This window comes from Somniosus microcephalus, chromosome 13 (assembly GCF_052327205.1).
Source record: "Somniosus microcephalus isolate GS21.2 chromosome 13, FLI_Smic_1.0, whole genome shotgun sequence".
Taxonomy (NCBI): domain Eukaryota; kingdom Metazoa; phylum Chordata; class Chondrichthyes; order Squaliformes; family Somniosidae; genus Somniosus; species Somniosus microcephalus.
In genome coordinates, this window is record NC_140999.1 from 82,674,832 (window position 1) to 82,693,981 (window position 19,150).

Consider the following 19,150-nt stretch of genomic DNA (forward strand, 5'->3'; position numbering starts at 1 on the left):
CAAAAACAACCTTCGACCATCACCCTCTGCCTTCTGCCACTAAGCCAGTTTTGGATCCAATGTGCCAAGGCACCCTGGATCCCATGGGCTCTTACCTTCTTGACCAGTCTCCTATGCGGCACTTTATCAAAAGCCTTACTGAAATCCATGTTTACCACATCCACTGCACTACCCTCATCCACACACCTAGTCACCCCTCGAAAAATTCAATCAAATTAGTCAGACATGATCTTCCCTTGACAAAGCCATGCTGACTATCCCTGATTAATCCTTGCCTCTCCAAGTGGAGACTAATTCTGTCCCTCAGAATTTTTTCCAATAATTTCCGTACCACTGATGTTAGGCTCACTGGCCTGTAATTCCCTGGTTTATCCCTACTACCCTTCTTGAATAATGGTACTACGTTAGCTGTTCTCCAGTCCTCTGGCACATCCCCTGTGGCCAGAGAGGTTCTGAAAATTTGTGTCAGAGCCCCTGCAATCTCCTCCTTTGCCTCACACAGCAGCCTGGGATACATCTCGTCCGGGCCTGGGGATTTATCCACTTTTAAGCCTGCTAAAACCGCCAGTACCTCCTCCCTCTCGATGCTAATATGTTCAAGTATATCACAGTCCCCCTGCCCGCGCCACTTTTTTCATCCCCACAGGGACACCACCAGCCAAACAGACCCCCACATTGCCACTCCGGGAGCTGCAGGTCAGTTTCCACACAGCGGACGGGTCATCGGCAGCGGCCGACTGTCAACCACTCCACCCGCGGGGGAGCTCAGCTCGGGTCTGTCTCGCCCCTACAGCCCGGCCGCGCCTCCAGCGCTAGGCCCCACACACTCAACGGGCACCCCAACTGCAGCTGCCGGCAGTCAACCGCGCGATCCCCTACTGAGCTCGAGAGGGGACAAACACCGGCATGGACACCGCGAGGCCCAAAATTGCCCTGGCAACACCGGGCACCCCCTGCTAGTATACTTATAAAACACCTTAGGATTTTCCTTTATTTTGCTCGCCAGTTTTATTTCATGGCCCCTCCTCGCTCTCCTAATTTCTTTTTTAAGTATCCCCCTGCACTTTTTATTCTCCTCTAGGGCTTCCTCTGTTTCTAGTCCTTTGCATCTGCCAAAAGCCCTCCTTTTTTTCCTAATCCATTCTCGTATATCCCTTGACATCCAAGGTTCCCTGGGCTTGTTGGTCCCACCCTTGACCTTTACGGGAACATGTTGCCATTGTACTCTCTCAATTTCCTTTCTGAAAGCCTCCCATTGCTCCGATGTGGATTTTCCTACAAGTAGCTGATCCCAGTCCACTTTGGCCAGGTCCTGCCTTATCATATTAAAATCAGCCTTCCCCCAATTTAGAACCTTTATTTCCGGTCCATCTCTGTCCTTTTCCATGACTGCCTTAAATCTCACCGAATTATGGTCACTGTCACCAAAGTGCTCACCTACTAACACTTCTACCACTTGCCCGGCCACATTCCCTAGAATTAGGTCCAGTACCGCCCCCTCTCTTGTAGGACTTTCTACATGCTGGCTCAAAAAGCTCTCCTGGATGCACTTTAAGAATTCTGCACCCTCTAAGCCTTTCACACTTTGACTATCCCAGTTAATATTGGGGAAGTTGAAATCCCCCACTATTATTACCCTATTATTTGCAAGGTTCTCTGAGATTTGCCTACATATCTGTTCCTCTATCTCCCCCTGACTGGGGGCCTAAAGTACACTCCCAGCAAAGTGCTTACCCCCTTTGTGTTTTTAAGTTCTACCCATATGGCCTCATTAGAGGAACCTGTTAATATATCATCCCTCCTTACAGCAGTAATTGACTCCTTAATTAATATTGCGACACCCCCTCCTTTTTTACCCCCCCCTCTTTCTCGCCTGAAGATTCTATACCCCGGAATATTGAGCTGCCAGTCTTGACCCTCCCTCAACCATGTCTCCATGATAGCAACAATACCATACTCCCATGTGTTCATCAACACCTTCAGTTCATCCACCTTATTCGCAAGACTCCTTGCATTAAAATAAATGCCATCCAGCCTTGCCCTACTCCCTTGTGCCGTTACATATTTGCTCTGCCTTCCAAGCTGACTTGTTTTTTCCTCGATATTTGGCTGTACATCACCCCCTATTATAGCTCCACTCTGTATCCCATCCCCCTGCCAAGTTAGTTTAAACCCCCCCCCCCCAACAGTGCTAGCAAACCTCCCCGCAAGGATATTTGTCCCATTCTGGTTCAGGTGCAACCCGTCCGACTTGTACAAGTCCCACCTTCCCCAGAAGCAGACCCAGTGATCCAGGAAACTAAAACCCTCCCTCCTGCACCAACTCTTTAGCCACACATTCATCTGCTCTATCCTCCTATTCCTATACTCACTAGCACGTGGCACCGGGAGTAATCCAGAGATTACAACCTTTGAGGTCCTGCTCTTTAATCTGTTACCTAGCTCCCTAAATTCTTGCTGCAGGACCTCATCCCTCTTTCTACCCATGTTGTTGGTCCCAATGTGAACCACGACTTCTGACTGTTCACCCTCCCCCTTCAGAGTGCCCTGCAGCCATTCAGTGACATCCTGGACCCTGGTACCAGGGAGGCAACAAACCATCCTGGAGTCACGTCTACGGCCACAGAAATGCCTATCTGTTCCCCTTACGATAGAATCCCCTACCACTATTGCTCTCCCACTCTTTTTCCTCCCTTCCTGAGCAGCAGGAGCACCCCTGGTGCCAGGATGTTGGCTGCTGCTGCCTTCCCCTGGTAAGTCATCCCCCTCAACAGTATCCAAATCGGTATACCTGTTTGAGAGGGGGATAGCCACAGGGGTCCCCTGCACTCCCTACTGCTACTGCTCCGCCTGATGGTCACCCATTCCCCTTCTGCCTGTGCAGCCCTTACCTGCGGTGTGACCAACTCACTAAACGTGTTATCCACGACCTTCTCAGCATTGCGAATGCTCCAAAACTCATCCATCCCCAGCTCCAGCACCTCAATGTGGTCTGCTAGTAGCTGCAGCTGGATACATTTCCGGCACACATGGTCATCAGGGACACCGGCAGCATCCCTGAATTCCCACATAGTGCAGGTGGAGCATAACACGGGGCTGGGCTGTCCTGACATGACTTACCCTTTAATTAATTTAAATTAATTCAATACCACCAATTAAAGATATACTCTAGGGCGCTTGTATGGCAGAAGTCCCCGCTACACCAGAGAGACCATAGAAAATATAAACCGCAGAACTGAAGTTACCTTACAGCTAAATGATATATTTAAGGGCCCTGGTTTACAAACAAACTATAAACCATGGAGTTTAATTTTAAAAAGAGAGAAATACTTGCCACCCAATCACTTACCTTTTGCTTTCTGGTGACGTCACACTTCGATGTCTTTTTACTTCTCTTCTTCCCTCTAAGTTCTGAGATTGGAACGGTGGCATAGTGGTTAGCACTGTTGCCTCACAGCGCCAGGGACCCGGGTTCGAATCACGGCCTCGGGCGACTGTCTGTGTGGAGTTTGCACATTCTCCCCGTGTTTGCGTGGGTTTGCTCCAGTTTCCTCCCACAGTCCAAAGATGTGCGAGTTAGGTTGATTAGCTATGATAAATTGACCCTTAGTGTTAGGGGGATTAGATACGTGGGGTTACGGGGATAGGGTGGGATACGTGTTGGTGTAGGGGTTACGGGGGTCGGGTGGGATATGTGTCGGTGCAGGCTCGATGGGCCGAAATGGCCTCTATCTACACTGTGGGGATTCTGTGATTCTGTGACTGGAGATTAGTACGCCTACCTGGTCTCTTGGAGCCTTTTATACTCACCGCTCGGCCCGCGATTCCCGCCGACTCTCGCTCCGCACTGAGGCCTACCTGGTCTCTTGGAGCCTTTTATACTCACCGCTCACCGCTCAGCCTGCAATTCCCACCGACTCTCGCTCCGCACTGAGGCCTACCTGGTCTCTTGGAGCCTTTTATACTCACCGCTCGGCCCACGATTCCCGCCGACTCTCGCTCCGCACTGAGGCCTACCTGGTCTCTTGGAGCCTTTTATACTCACCGCTCAGCCCGCAATTCCCGCTGACTCTCGCTCTGCGCTAAGGCCTACCTGGTCTCTTGGAGCCTTTTATACTCACCGCTCACCGCTCAGCCCGCGATTCCCGCTGACTCTCGCTCCGCACTGAGGCCTACCTGGTCTCTTGGAGCCTTTTATACTCACCGCTCAGCCCACGATTCCCGCCGACTCTCGCTCCGCACTGAGGCCTACCTGGTCTCTTGGAGCCTTTTATACTCACCGCTGAGCCCGCGATTCCCGCGATTCCCGCCGACTCTCGCTCCACACTGAGGCCTACCTGGTCTCTTGGAGCCTTTTATACTCACCGCTGAGCCCACGATTCCCGCTGACTCTCGCTCCACACTGAGGCCTACCTGGTCTCTTGGAGCCTTTTATACTCACCGCTGAGCCCGCGATTCCCGCCGACTCTCGCTCCACACTGAGGCCTACCTGGTCTCTTGGAGCCTTTTATACTCACCGCTCACCGCTCAGCCCGCGATTCCCGCCGACTGTCGCTCCGCACTAAGGCCTACCTGGTCTCTTGGAGCCTTTTATACTCACCGCTGAGCCCGCGATTCCCGCCGACTCTCGCTCCACACTGAGGCCTACCTGGTCTCTTGGAGCCTTTTATACTCACCGCTCACCGCTCAGCCCGCGATTCCCGCCGACTCTCGCTCCGCACTGAGTGGTTACACACATTTCCTGGGCAGACCAGAAAAGGGTAGGATAGTCACTGTGATAGCTGATTGCACCCTCTCTGTGGAATGGGTTTGATGGGTAAATGACTTTATCTCATTCCGCGCTTTCTTTATTTTCTTATTTTATCCCAGCTCACTTCGGCAGTGTATGTGCTCTGCTGGATAATTGTTTCAAGGGATGATTATATTGAGAGCTACTGGGAGGTGATGAACTTGAAGACCTGATATATTGGAGGGGTTAATGGGGAGTAAGAGGCATAAAGGTAACTTTAGCTACAACAATAGCCGGTGTAACATTCTATACCAGGATGCGGACGAGTTATTGCAAATCAGCACTCAGGGAGCTCCTGATCTCCATTGTGGGACTGGCCGACTGGGGCCAGGTGCTCTCCATAAGGTGGAGTTTGTCAAAAGGCGGAAACCTCCATTCACAAGTTGCCTCTTTTGAAATAATTGGCAGCGAATTTTAGTGCTCTGGTCACCTGTGGTTCTTTGATGCATCCTGTAAAGTTCTGCAGTAAAATAGCAAAAGAGAGTCCACTGTTTGGAATCCTTGTGCGACAAGGCAAATCAATAAAATAGCTTGAACCAAAGTGTTTTGGCTTCCTTAGTAAAACGCTGAGCACTCTCCCTTTCGTTCCAGGTTGTTCCACCGCTACCGAGACCTGGCTCCACATCTGGTACCACTCGATTACAAGAACAATCCTGACGTGAAGATCCCATATGAGTTGATCGGCAGCATGTCTGAACTGAAGGTAGCCTGGGTGTGGGAAAGCACAGCTTGTGCCAAGAGCATGCTCACTGGTCCACCTTGAATAATTCAGCCAGTACTAATTGACAGGAGTCTTTGAGCATTTCTTCAGCAACCTGACACCCACCAGAGACCAGGGGACAGGCTTCAAATGAAAGGCAGTCTCCGCCTGTCCAGAGTAGGAAACTGAGCAGAATATCATTAACAGTTTATTTACTGGTCATGGTGTGTGTTGTGTCAATCTGAAGAGTTTTCCGTTTATCAACTCAATCGTTTACTTAATGAAGTTGCATCAAGTGGAGACCCAAAAAACCCAATACAACCAAAACACCCTGAAACCCCAAACACCAAAACACTTTGAACCCCAAATGCCAAAACACCCTGAACCCTCAAACACCATGAAGCCCCAAACATCAAAAACCCTGAACCAGAGACACCAAAACACTCTGAACCCCCAAACAACAAAACACACTGAACCCCCAACACCAAAACACGCTGAACCCCAAAAACCAAAAAACCCTGAACCCCAAACACCAAAACAACCTGAACCCAGAAACAAAAAATATCCTGAACCCCAAACATCAAAATACCCTGAACCCCGAAACATCAAACAGCCCTGAACCCCAAACACCAAAACACCCTGAAACCCAAATGCCAAAACACCCTGAAACCCAAACACCAAAACACACCGAACCCCAAACAACAAAACATCCTGAGCCCCAAAAACCAAGACATCCTGAACCCCAAACACCAAACAGCCCTGAACCGCATACACCAAAACACCCTGAAACCAATACACCAAAACACCCTGAACCACAAACACCCCGAACCCCAAACAGCAAAACAATCTGAAACCCAAATACCAAAACACCCTGGACCCCAAACACCAAAACACCCTGAACCACAAACGCCAAAACAGCCTGAACCCGAAATACCAAAACAGCCTGAACTCCAAACACCACAGCAGCCTGAACCCCAAAGACCAAAGCACCCTGAACCCTGAACACCAAAACACCCTGAACCCCGAAACACAAAAATATCCTGAACCCCAAACACCAAAATACCCGGAACCCCGAAACACCAAACAGCCCTGAACCCCAAACACCAAAACACCCTGAACCACCAAACACCAAAAAGCCCTGAACCCCAAACACCAAAACACCCTGAAACCCAAATACCAAAACACCCTGAACCCCCAAACACCAAACAGCTCTGAACCCCAAACACCAAAACACCCTGAAACCCAAATGCCAAAACACCCTGAAACCCAAACACCAAAACACACTGAAACCCAAACACCAAAACACCCTGAACCCCCAAACAGCTCTGAACCCCAAACAACAAAACATCCTGAACCCCAAACACCAAACAGCCCTGAACCCGAAACACCAAAACACCCTGAAACCAAAACACCAAAACACCCTGAACCACAAACACCCCGAACCCCAAACACCAAAACAATCTGAAACACAAATACCAAAACACCCTGAACCCCAAACACCAAAACACCCTGAACCACAAGCGCCAAAACAGCATGAACCCTAAACACCAAAACAGCCTGAACCCGAAACACCAAAACAGCCTGAACTCCAAACACCACAGCAGCCTGAACCCCAAAGACCAAAACACCCTGAAACCGAAATGCCAAAACACCCTGAAACCCAAACACCAAAACACACCGAACCCCAAATAACAAAACATCCTGAACCCCAAACACCAAACAGCCCTGAACCCCAAACACCAAAACACCCTGAAACCAAAGCACCAAAACACCCTGAACCACAAACACCCCGAACCCCAAACACCAAAAAAATCTGAACCCCAAATACCAAAACACCATGAACCCCAAACACCAAAACACCCTGAACCACAAACGCCAAAACAGCATGAACCCTAAGCACCAAAACAGCCTGAACCCCAAACATCAGAACAGAATGAACTCCAAACACCACAACAGCCTGAACCCCAAAGACTAAAGCACCCTCAACCCCGAACACCAAAACACCCTGAACCCCCAAACAGCATGAACCATCAAACACCAAAACACCCTGAACCCCAAACACCAAACAGTCTGAACCCTGAACACCAAAACAGACTGAAGCCCAAACAACAAAACAGCCTGAACCCCAACGACCAAAGCAGCTTGAACCCCAAACACCAAAACACCCTGAACCCCCAAACAGCAAGAACCATCAAACACCAAAACACTCTGAACCCCAAACACCAAACAGCCCTGAATCCCAAACACCAAAACACCCTGAACCCCTAAACACCAAAACACCCTGAACCCCAAACACCAAAACACCCTGCACACAAAACACCAAAACACTATGAACCCCAAAAACCAAAACACCCTGAACCCCAAACACCAAATACCCTGAACCCCAAACACCAAAACACCCTGAACCCGGAAACACAAAAACACCCTAAACCCCAAACACCAAAACACCCTGAACCCCAAACACCATAATACCCTGAACCCCCAAACACCAAACAGCCCTGAACCCCAAACACCAAAACACCCTGAAATCCAGACACCAAAACACCCCGAATCCTAAACAAAAAAACATCCTGAACCCAAAAAACCAAAACACCCTGAACCCCAAACACCCAACCAACCTGAACCACAAACACCAAAACAACCTGAACCCCGAAACACAAAAATACCCTGAACCCGAAACACCAAAGCACACTGAACCCCGAAAAATCAAACAGCCCTGAACCCCAAACACCAAAACACCGTGAAACCCAAACACCAAAACACCCTGAAACCCAAACCCCAAACAACAAAACAGCCTGATCCCCAAGGACCAAAGCAGCCTGAACCCCGAACACCAAAACACCCTGAACCCCCAAACAGCAAGAACCGTCAAACACCAAAACACCCTGAACCCCAAACACCAAACAGCCCTGAATCCCAAAAACCAAAAGGGAATATGGCAGGGCTGGAAGGCATTTATTTTAATGCAAGGAGTCTTGCAAATAAGGTGGATGAACTGAAGTTGTTGTTGAACACATGGGAGTACGATATTGTTGCTATCATGGAGACATGGTTGAGGGAGGGTCAGGACTGGCAGCTCAATATTCCGGGGTATAGAATCTTCAGGCGAGACAGAGGGGGGTGTAAAAGGGGAGGGGGTGTTGCAATATTAATTAAGGAGTCAATTACTGCTGTAAGGAGGGATGATATATTAGCGGGTTCCTCTAATGAGGCCATATGGGTAGAACTTAAAAACAAAAAGGGGGCAAGCACTTTGCTGGGAGTGTACTATAGGCCCCCAAACAGTCAGGGGGAGATAGAGGAACAGATATGTAGGCAAATCTCAGAGAAGTGCAAAAATAATAGGGTAATAATAGTGGGGGATTTCAACTTCCCCAATATAAATTGGGATAGTCAGAGTGTGAAAGGCTTAGAGGGTGCAGAATTCTTAAAGTGCATCCAGGAGAGCTTTTTGAGCCAACATGTAGAAAGTCCTACAAGAGAGGGGGTGGTACTGGACCTAATTCTGGGGAATGTAGCCGGGCAAGTGGTGGAAGTATCAATAGGAGAGCATTTTGGCGACAGTGACCATAATTCGGTGAGATTTAAGGTGGTCATGGAAAAAGACAAAGACGGCCCGGAAATAAGGGTTCTAAATTGGAGGAAGGCCGATTTTAATATGATAAGGCAGGATCTGGCCAAAGTGGACTGGGAGCAGCTACTTATAGGAAAATCCACATCAAAACAGTGGGAGACTTTCAGAAGGGAAATAGAGAGAGTACAACGCCAACATGTTCCTGTAAAGGTCAAGGGTGGGACCAACAAGCAAAGGGAACCTTGGATGACAAGGGATATACAAAAATGCATTAGAAATAAAAGGGGGGCTTTTGGCAGTTACAAAAGACTAAAGACGGAAGAAGCCCTAGAGGAGTATAAAAAGTGCAGGGGCATACTTAAAGAAGAAATTAGAAGGGCGAGGAGGGGCCATGAAATAACACTGGCGAGCAAAATAAAGGAAAATCCTAAGATGTTTTATAAGTATATTAAGGGCAAGAGGATAACCAGGGAAAGGGTAGGGCCCATTAGGGGCCAAAGTGGCAATCTGTGTGTAGAGCCAGATGATGTAGGCGGGGTTTTAAATGAATTTTTTGCATCTGTGTTCACTATGGAGAAAGACGATGCAGACCTAGAAATCAGGCAAGGGGACTGTGACATACTTGAACATATTAGCATCGAGAGGGAGGAGGTGCTAGCGGTTTTAGCTGGCCAAAAAGTGGATAAATCCCCAGGCCCGGACGAGATGTATCCCAGGCTGCTATGGGAGGCAAAGGAGGAGATTGCAGGGGCTCTGACACAAATTTTCAGAACCTCTCTGGCCACAGGGGATGTACCAGAGGACTGGAGAACAGCTAATGTAGTACCATTAAACAAGAAGGGTAGCAGGGATAAACCAGGGAATTACAGGCCAGTGAGCCTAACATCTGTGGTAGGGAAATTATTGGAAAAAATTCTGAGGGACAAAATTAGTCTCCACTTGGAGAGGCAAGGATTAATCGGGGATAGTCAGCATGGCTTTGTCAAGGGTAAATCATGTCTGACAAATCTGATTGAATTTTTCGAGGGGGTGACTAGTGGGGTGGATGAGGGAAATGCTGTGGATGTGGTTTACATGGACTTCAGTAAAGCTTTTGAAAAAGTCCTGCATAGGAGACTGGTCAAGAAGGTAAGAGCCCATGGGATCCAGGGTTCCTTGGCGCGTTGGATCCTAAACTGGCTGAGTGGCAGGAGGCAGAGGGTGATGGTCGAAGGTTGCTTTTGTGACTGGAAGCCTGTGGCCAGTGGGGTACCTGAGGGATCGGTGCTGGGTCTCTTGTTGTTTGTGATCTACATAAATGATTTGGATGAGAATGTAAAAGGTATGATCAGTAAGTTCGCAGATGACACAAAAATTGGTGGGGTGGTAAATTGCGAGGAGGAAAGCCTCAGGCTACAGGACGATATAAACGTGTTGGTCAGATGGGCGGAAAAGTGGCAAATGGAATTTAACCCTGAAAAGTGCGAGGTGATGCATTTTGGATGGACAAATAAGGCAAGGGAATACACAATGAGTGGTAGGACCCTAGGAAGTACAGAGGGTCAGAGGGACCTTGGTGTACATGTACATAGATCCCTGAAGGCAGCGGAACAGGTAGATAAGGTGGTTAAAAGGCATATGGGATACTTGCCTTCATTAGCCGAGGCATAGAATATAAGAGCAGGGAGGTTATGATGGAGCTGTACAAAATGCTGGTGAGGCCACAGCTGGAGTACTGTGTGCAGTTCTGGTCACCTCACTATAGGAAGGATGTGATTGCTTTGGAGAGGGTGCAGAGAAGATTCACCAGGATGTTACCTGGGATGGAGCACCTCAGCTATGAAGAAAGACTAAACAGGCTGGGGTTGTTTTCCTTGGAGCAAGGAAGGCTGAGGGGGGACCTGATTGAGGTGTACAAAATGATGAGGGGCATAGATAGGGTAGACAAAGAGGAACTTTTACCCTTTGTAGGGGGGTCAATAACAAGGGGGCATAGATTCAGGGTGAGGGGCAGGAGATTTAGAGGGGATTTGAGGAGGAACTTTTTCACCCAGAGAGTGGTTGGAATGTGGAACTCAATGCCTAAAAGGGTGGTAGAGGCAGGAACCATCACAACATTCAAGAAGCATTTGGATGAGCACTTGAAATGCCATTACATACAAGTCTATGGACCAAATGCTGGAAAATGGGATTAGACTGGACAGGGATGGATGGGCGGCGCAGAGACGATGGGCCGAAGGGCCTCTTTCTGTGCTGTAAAACTCTATGACTCTATGACCCTGAACCCATAAACACCAAAACACCCTGAACACCAAACACCAAAACACCGACCCCAAACACCAAAACACTCTGAACCTCAAACAGCAAAACACCCTGAGCCCCAAACACCAAAACACCTTGAACCCCAAACCACACTGAATCCCAAACACCAAACACCCGGAACCGCAGAAATCAAAACTCCCTGCACCACAAACACCTAAACACCTTGAACCCCAAACACCAATACACCCTGAACCCCAAACATCCTGCACCCCAAACACCAAAACAAGCTGAACCCCAAAAACCAAAACACCCTGAACCACAAACACCAAAACACCCTGAACCCCAAACACCAAAACACCCTGAAATTCAAACACCAAAACACCCCAAACCGCAAACAACAAAACATCCTGAACCCCAAAAACCAAACACCCTGAACCACAAACATCAGAACACACTGAACACCAAACACCAAAACCCCATGAACCAGAAACACCCCAAACCCCAAACACCAAAACACCCTGAACCATAAATACCAAAACACCCTGAACCCCAAACATCAAAACACCCTGAACCCCAAACACCAAAACACCCTAAATCCCGAAACACAAAAATACCCTGAACCCGAAACACCAAAACACCCCGAACCACCAAACAGCCCTGAACCCCAAACACCAAAACACCCGGAACCCCCAAACACCAAAACACCCTGAACCCCAAACACCAAAACACCCTGAACCCCCAAACACCAAACAGCCCTGAAACCCAAACACCAAAACAACCTGAACCATAAATACCAAAACACCCTGAACCCCAAACATCAAAACACCCGGAACCCCAAACACCAAAACACCCTAAATCCCGAAACACAAAAATACCCTGAACCCGAAACACCAAAACACCCCGAACCCCGAAACACCAAACAGCCCTGAACCCCAAACACCAAAACACCCGGAACCCCCAAACACCAAAACACCCTGAACCCCAAACACCAAAACACCCTGAACCCCCAAACACCAAACAGCCCTGAAACCCAAACACCAAAACAACCTGAAACCCAAACACCAAAACACCCTGAATTCCAAACAACAAAACATCCTGAACCCAAAAAACCAAACACCTTGAACCCCAAACACCAAAACACCCTGAACCCGGAAACACAAAAACACCCTGAACCACAAACACCAAAACACCCTGAATCCCAAACACCAAACACCCGGAACCGCACAAATCAAAACACCCTGCACCCCAAACAACAAAACACCTTGAACCCCAAACACCAAAACACCCTAAATCCCGAAACACAAAAATACCCTGAACCCGAAACACCAAAACACCCCGAACCCCGAAACACCAAACAGCCCTGAACCCCAAACACCAAAACACCCGGAACCCCCAAACACCAAAACACCCTGAACCCCAAACACCAAAACACCCTGAACCCCCAAACACCAAACAGCCCTGAAACCCAAACACCAAAACAACCTGAAACCCAAACACCAAAACACCCTGAATTCCAAACAACAAAACATCCTGAACCCAAAAAACCAAACACCTTGAACCCCAAACACCAAAACACCCTGAACCCGGAAACACAAAAACACCCTGAACCACAAACACCAAAACACCCTGAATCCCAAACACCAAACACCCGGAACCGCACAAATCAAAACACCCTGCACCCCAAACAACAAAACACCTTGAACCCCAAACACCAAAACACCCTGAACCCGGAAACACAAAAACACCCTGAACCCCAAACAACAAAACATCCTGAACCCCAAAAAACAAACACCCTGAACCCTAAACACCAAAACACCTTGAACCCTAAACACCAAAACGCCCTGAACCCCAAACATCAAAACAGCATGAACCCTGAACATCAAAACACCATGAACCCCAAACACTAGAACACCCTGAACCCCAACCATCAAAACATCATGAACCCGAAAAGACCCTGACCCCCAAACACCAAACACCCCAGAGCACCAATCACACTGAATCCCAAAACACTGAGCCCCAAACTCCATAACACACTGAAGCACAAACAGCAAAACAACCTGAACCCCTAAACACCAAAACACCCTGAGCCCCAAACAGCAAAACACCTTGAACCCCAAGCACCATAACACTCTGAACCCCAAACAACAAAGCACCATGAACCCAAAAAGACCCTGATCCCCCAAACACCAAACACCCCAGAGCACCAAACAGCAATACAAACTGAACCCCAAAACACAACGAACCCCAAACACCAAAACACCCTGAACCACTAAACACCAAAACAACCTGAACCCACCAAACACCAAAACACACTGAAACCCAAACACCAAAATAACCTGAACCCCAAAACAGCATGAACCATCAAAAACCAAACACCCTGTACCTCAAAACACCCTGAATCCCAAACACCAAAACACTCTAAACACCAAAACACCCTGAACCCCAAACACCAAAACAACCTGAACCCCAAATATCAAAACAGCATGAACCCTGAACATCAAAACACCATGAACCCCAAACACTAAATCACCCTGAACCCCAAACATCAAAACAACATGAAACCGAAAAGACCCTGATCCCCCAAACACCAAACACCCCAGAGCACCAAACACCCTGAACCCCAAAACACCGAGCCCCAAACACCAAAGCACACTGAACAGCAAACAGCAAAACAACCTGACCACCTGAATCCCAAACACCGAAACACTCTGAGCCCCAAACAGCATGAACCCCAAACACCAAACCACCTGAATACCAAACACCCGGAACCTCAAAAATCAAAACACCCTGCACCCCAAACACCAAAACACCTTGAATCCCAAACACCAAATCACCCAGAACCCCGAAACACCAAAATACCCTCAACCCCGAACACCAAAACACCCTGAACACCAAAAGCCAAACAGCCCGGAACCCCAAACACCAAAACACCCTGAAACCCAAACACCAAACACCCGGAACCGCACAAATCAAAACACCCTGCACCACAAACACCAAAACACCTTGAACACCAAACACCAAAACACCTTGAACCCCAAACACAAAAACACCCTGAACCCGGAAACACAAAAACACCCTGAACCACAAACACCAAAACACTCTGAAACCCAAAAAACAAAACACCCTGAACCCCCAAACACCAAACAGCCCTGAACCCCAAACACCAAAACAACCTGAAACGCAAACACCAAAACAACCTGAAATCCAAACACCAAAACACCCTGAACCCCAAACAACAAAACATCCTGAAACCAAAAAAACAAACACCTTGAAGCCCAAACACCAAAACACACTGAACACCAAACACCAAAACACCATGAACACAAACACCAAAACACCCTGAACCCCAAACATCAAAACACCATGAACACTAACACGAAAACACCCTGAATTCCAAACACCAAAACACACAGAACCTCAAAAATCAAAACACCCTGCACCCCAAACACCAAAACACCCTGAACGTCCAACACTAAAACACCCTGAACCCCAAAAACAAAAACACCCTGCACCCAAAACACCAAAACATCCTGAACACCTTAAACCAAAACACCAAAACACCTTGAACACCAAACACCAAAACACCTGGAACCCCAACACCAAAGCACCCTGAACCACAAACACCAAAACAACCTGGACCCCCCAAACACCAAAACACCCTGAACCCCAAACACCAGAAGAACCTGAACCCCAAAACAGCATGAACCGTCAAACACCAAACACCCTGAACCTCAAAACACCCTGAATCCGAAACACCGAAACACCTTGAACCCCTAAACACCAAAACACCCTGAACCCCAACACCAAAACACCCTGAACCTCAAACATCAAAACAGCATGAACCCTGATCATTAAAACACCATGAGCCCCAAACACTAAAACACCCTGAACCCCAACCATCAATACACCATGAACCCGAAAAGACGCTGATCCCCCAAACACCAAACACCCCAGAGCACCAAACACCCTGAACCCCAAAACACTGAGCCCCAAACAGCAAAACAACCTGAACCCCTAAACACCAAAACACCCTGAACCCCAAACACCAAAACACCCTGAGCCCCTAACACCAAAACACCTTCAACCCAAGCACCAAAACACTCTGAACCCCAAACAACAAAACACCAGGAACCCGAAAAGACCCTGGTCCCCCAAACACCAAACACCCCAGAGCACCAAACACCAAAACAAACTGAACCCCAAAACACCACGAACCCCAAACACCAAAACACCCTGAATCCCAAACACCAAAACACCCTGAACCACTAAACACCAAAACAACCTGAACCCCCCAAACACCAAAACACCCTGAAACCCAAACACCAAAACAACCTGAACCCCAAAACAGCATGAACCGTCAAACACCAAGCACCCTGAATTTCAAAACAACCTGAATCCCAAACATCAAAACACCCTGAACCTATAAACGCCAAAACACCCTGAGCCTCAAACACCAAAACATCATGAACCCCCAACATCGAAACAGCATGAACCCTGAACATTAAACACCATGAACCCCAAACACTAAAACACACTGAACCCCAAACAACAAAACACCAGGAACCCGAAAAGACCCTGGTCCCCCAAACACCAAACACCCCAGAGCACCAAACACCAAAACAAACTGAACCCCAAAACACCACGAAGCCCAAACACCAAAACACCCTGAATCCCAAACACCAAAACACCCTGAACCCCCAAACACCAAACAGCCCTGAAACCCAAACACCAAAACAACCTGAAACCCAAACACCAAAACACCCTGAATTCCAATCACCAAAACACCCTGAACCCCAAACAACAAAACATCCTGAACCCAAAAAACCAAACACCCTGAACCCCAAACACCAAAACATCCTGAACTCCAAACACCAAAACACCCTGAACTCGGAAACACAAAAACAACCTGTACCACAAACACCAAAACACCCTGAATCCCAAACACCAAAACACCCTGAACCCCCAAACACCAAACAGCCCTGAAACTCAAACACCAAAACAACCTGAAACCCAAACACCAAAACACCCTGAATTCCAATCACCAAAACACCCTGAACCCCAAACACCAAAACACCCTGAACCCGGAAACACAAAAACACCCTGAACCACAAACACCAAAACACCCTGAAACCCAAACACCAAAACACCCTGAATCCCAAACACCAAACACCCGGAACCGCACAAATCAAAACACCCTGCACCCCAAACAACAAAACACCTTGAACCCCAAACACCAAAACACCCTGAACCCGGAAACACAAAAACACCCTGAACCCCAAACAACAAAACATCCTGAACCCCAAAAAACAAACACCCTGAACCCTAAACACCAAAACACCTTGAACCCTAAACACCAAAACGCCCTTAAACCCAAACATCAAAACAGCATGAACCCTGAACATCAAAACACCATGAACCCCAAACACTAGAACACCCTGAACCCCAACCATCAAAACATCATGAACCCGAAAAGACCCTGACCCCCAAACACCAAACACCCCAGAACACCAATCACACTGAATCCCAAAACACTGAGCCCCAAACTCCATAACACACTGAAGCACAAACAGCAAAACAACCTGAACCCCTAAACACCAAAACACCCTGAGCCCCAAACAGCAAAACACCTTGAACCCCAAACACCAAAACATCCTGAACCCCAAACACCAAAACACCTTGAACCCCAAACACCAAAACACCTTGAACCCCAACATCAAAGCACCCTGAACCCCAAACACCAAAACACCCTGAACCTCAAACACCAAAACAACCTGAACTCTAAAACAGCATGAACCATCAAACACCAAACACCCTGAACCTCAAAACACCCTGAATCCCAAACACCCTGAACCTCAAAACACCAAAATACCCTGAACCCCGAAACACCAAACAGCCCTGAACCCCAAACACCAAAACACTCTGAACCCCCAAACACCAAACAGCTCTGAACCCCAAACACCAAAACACCCTGAAACCCAAGCACCAAAACACCCTGAAACCCAAACCCCAAGCAACAAAACAGCCTGAACCCCAACGATGAAAGCAGCCTGAACCCCATACACCAAAACACCCTGAACCACCAAACAGCAAGAACCGTCAAACACCAAAACACCCTGAACCCGAAACACCAAACAGCCCTGAATCCAAAACACCAAAACACCCTGAAACCATAAACACCAAAACACCCTGAACCCCAACCACTAAAACACCGAGCCCCAAACACCAAAACACTCTGAACCTCAAACAGCAAAACACCCTGAGCCCCAAACACCAAAACACCATGAACCCCAAACACCAAAAGACCTTGAACACCAAACACCAATACACCCAGAACCCCAAACACCCTGCACCTCAAACACCAAAACACACTGAACACCAAAAACCAAAACACCCTGAACCCCAAACATCAAAACACCCTGAACCTCAAACACCAAAACACCCTGAACCCAGAAACAGAAAAACACCCTGAACCCCAAACATCAAAACACCCTGAAACCCAAACATCAAAACACCCTGAACCCCCAAACACCATACAACCCTGAACCCCAAACACCAAAACACCCTGAACCCCAACCACTAAAACACCGAGCCCCAAACACCAAAACACTCTGAACCTCAAACAGCAAAACACCCTGAGCCCCAAACACCAAAACACCATGAACCCCAAACACCAAAACACCCTGAATCCCAAACACCAAACACTCGGAAACGGACAAATCAAAACACCCTGCACCCCAAACACCAAAACACCTTGAACACCAAACACCAATACACCCAGAACCCCAAACACCCTGCACCTCAAACACCAAAACACACTGAACACCAAAAACCAAAACACCCTGAACCCCAAACATCAAAACACCCTGAACCTCAAACACCAAAACACCCTGAACCCAGAAACAGAAAAACACCCTGAACCCCAAACATCAAAACACCCTGAAACCCAAACATCAAAACACCCTGAACCCCCAAACACCATACAACCCTGAACCCCAAACACCAAAACACCCTGAACCCCAAACACCAAAACACCGAGCCACAAACATCAAAACACTCTGAATCCCAAACACCAAACACGCGGAACCGCAGAAATCAAAACACCCTGCACCCCAAACACGGAAACACCTTGACCCCCAAACAACAAAACACCTTGAACCCCAAACACCAATACACCCAGAACCCCAAACACCCTGCACCCCAAACACCAAAACATCCTGAACCCCAAAAACCAAAACAGCCTGAACCCGGAAACACAAAAACACTCTGAACCCCAAACACCAAAACACCCTGAAACCCAAACACCAAAACACACTGAACCCCTAAACACCAAAACACCCTGAACCCCAAACACCAAAACACCGAGCCCCAAACACCAAAACACCCTAAACCCCGAAACACCAAAACACCCTGTGCCCAAAACACCCTGAACCCCAAACACCAAAACACCCTGCACCCCAAACACCAGAACAACCTGAACCACAAACATCCCAAACCCCAAAACACCCTGAACCCCAAACACCAAAACATCCTGAACCCAAAACACCTTGAACCCCAAACACCAAAACACCCTGAACACAGAAACACAAAAATAACCGGAACCACAAGCACCAAAACACCCTGAACCACGAAACACCAAACAGCCCTGAACCCCAAACACCAAAACACCCTGAACCCACAAACAACAAAACAGGCTGAACCACAAACACCCCAAACCCCAAAACACCTTGAACCCCAAACACCAAAACATCCTGAACCCCAAACACCAAAACATCCTGAACCCCAAACACCAAAACACCTTGAACACCAAACACCAAAACACCTTCAACCCCTACATCAAAGCACCCTG

The 19,150-nt window shown here is 48.0% G+C and overlaps 1 protein-coding gene across 5 annotated transcripts in view; it reads left to right on the forward strand.

Annotated features, from left to right (window-relative positions):
• Positions 1 to 19,150, forward strand: part of LOC147108451 (calcium and integrin-binding family member 3-like) — a 690,292-nt gene that overhangs the window by 197,818 nt on the left and 473,324 nt on the right. For all 5 annotated transcript variants that reach the window (XM_086005096.1, XM_086005098.1, XM_086005094.1 and 2 more), the window contains one exon: positions 5,381 to 5,492. In XM_086005096.1, coding sequence (XP_085861222.1) covers positions 5,381 to 5,492 — 112 coding nt within the window. The remainder of the gene's footprint in view (positions 1 to 5,380; positions 5,493 to 19,150) is intronic.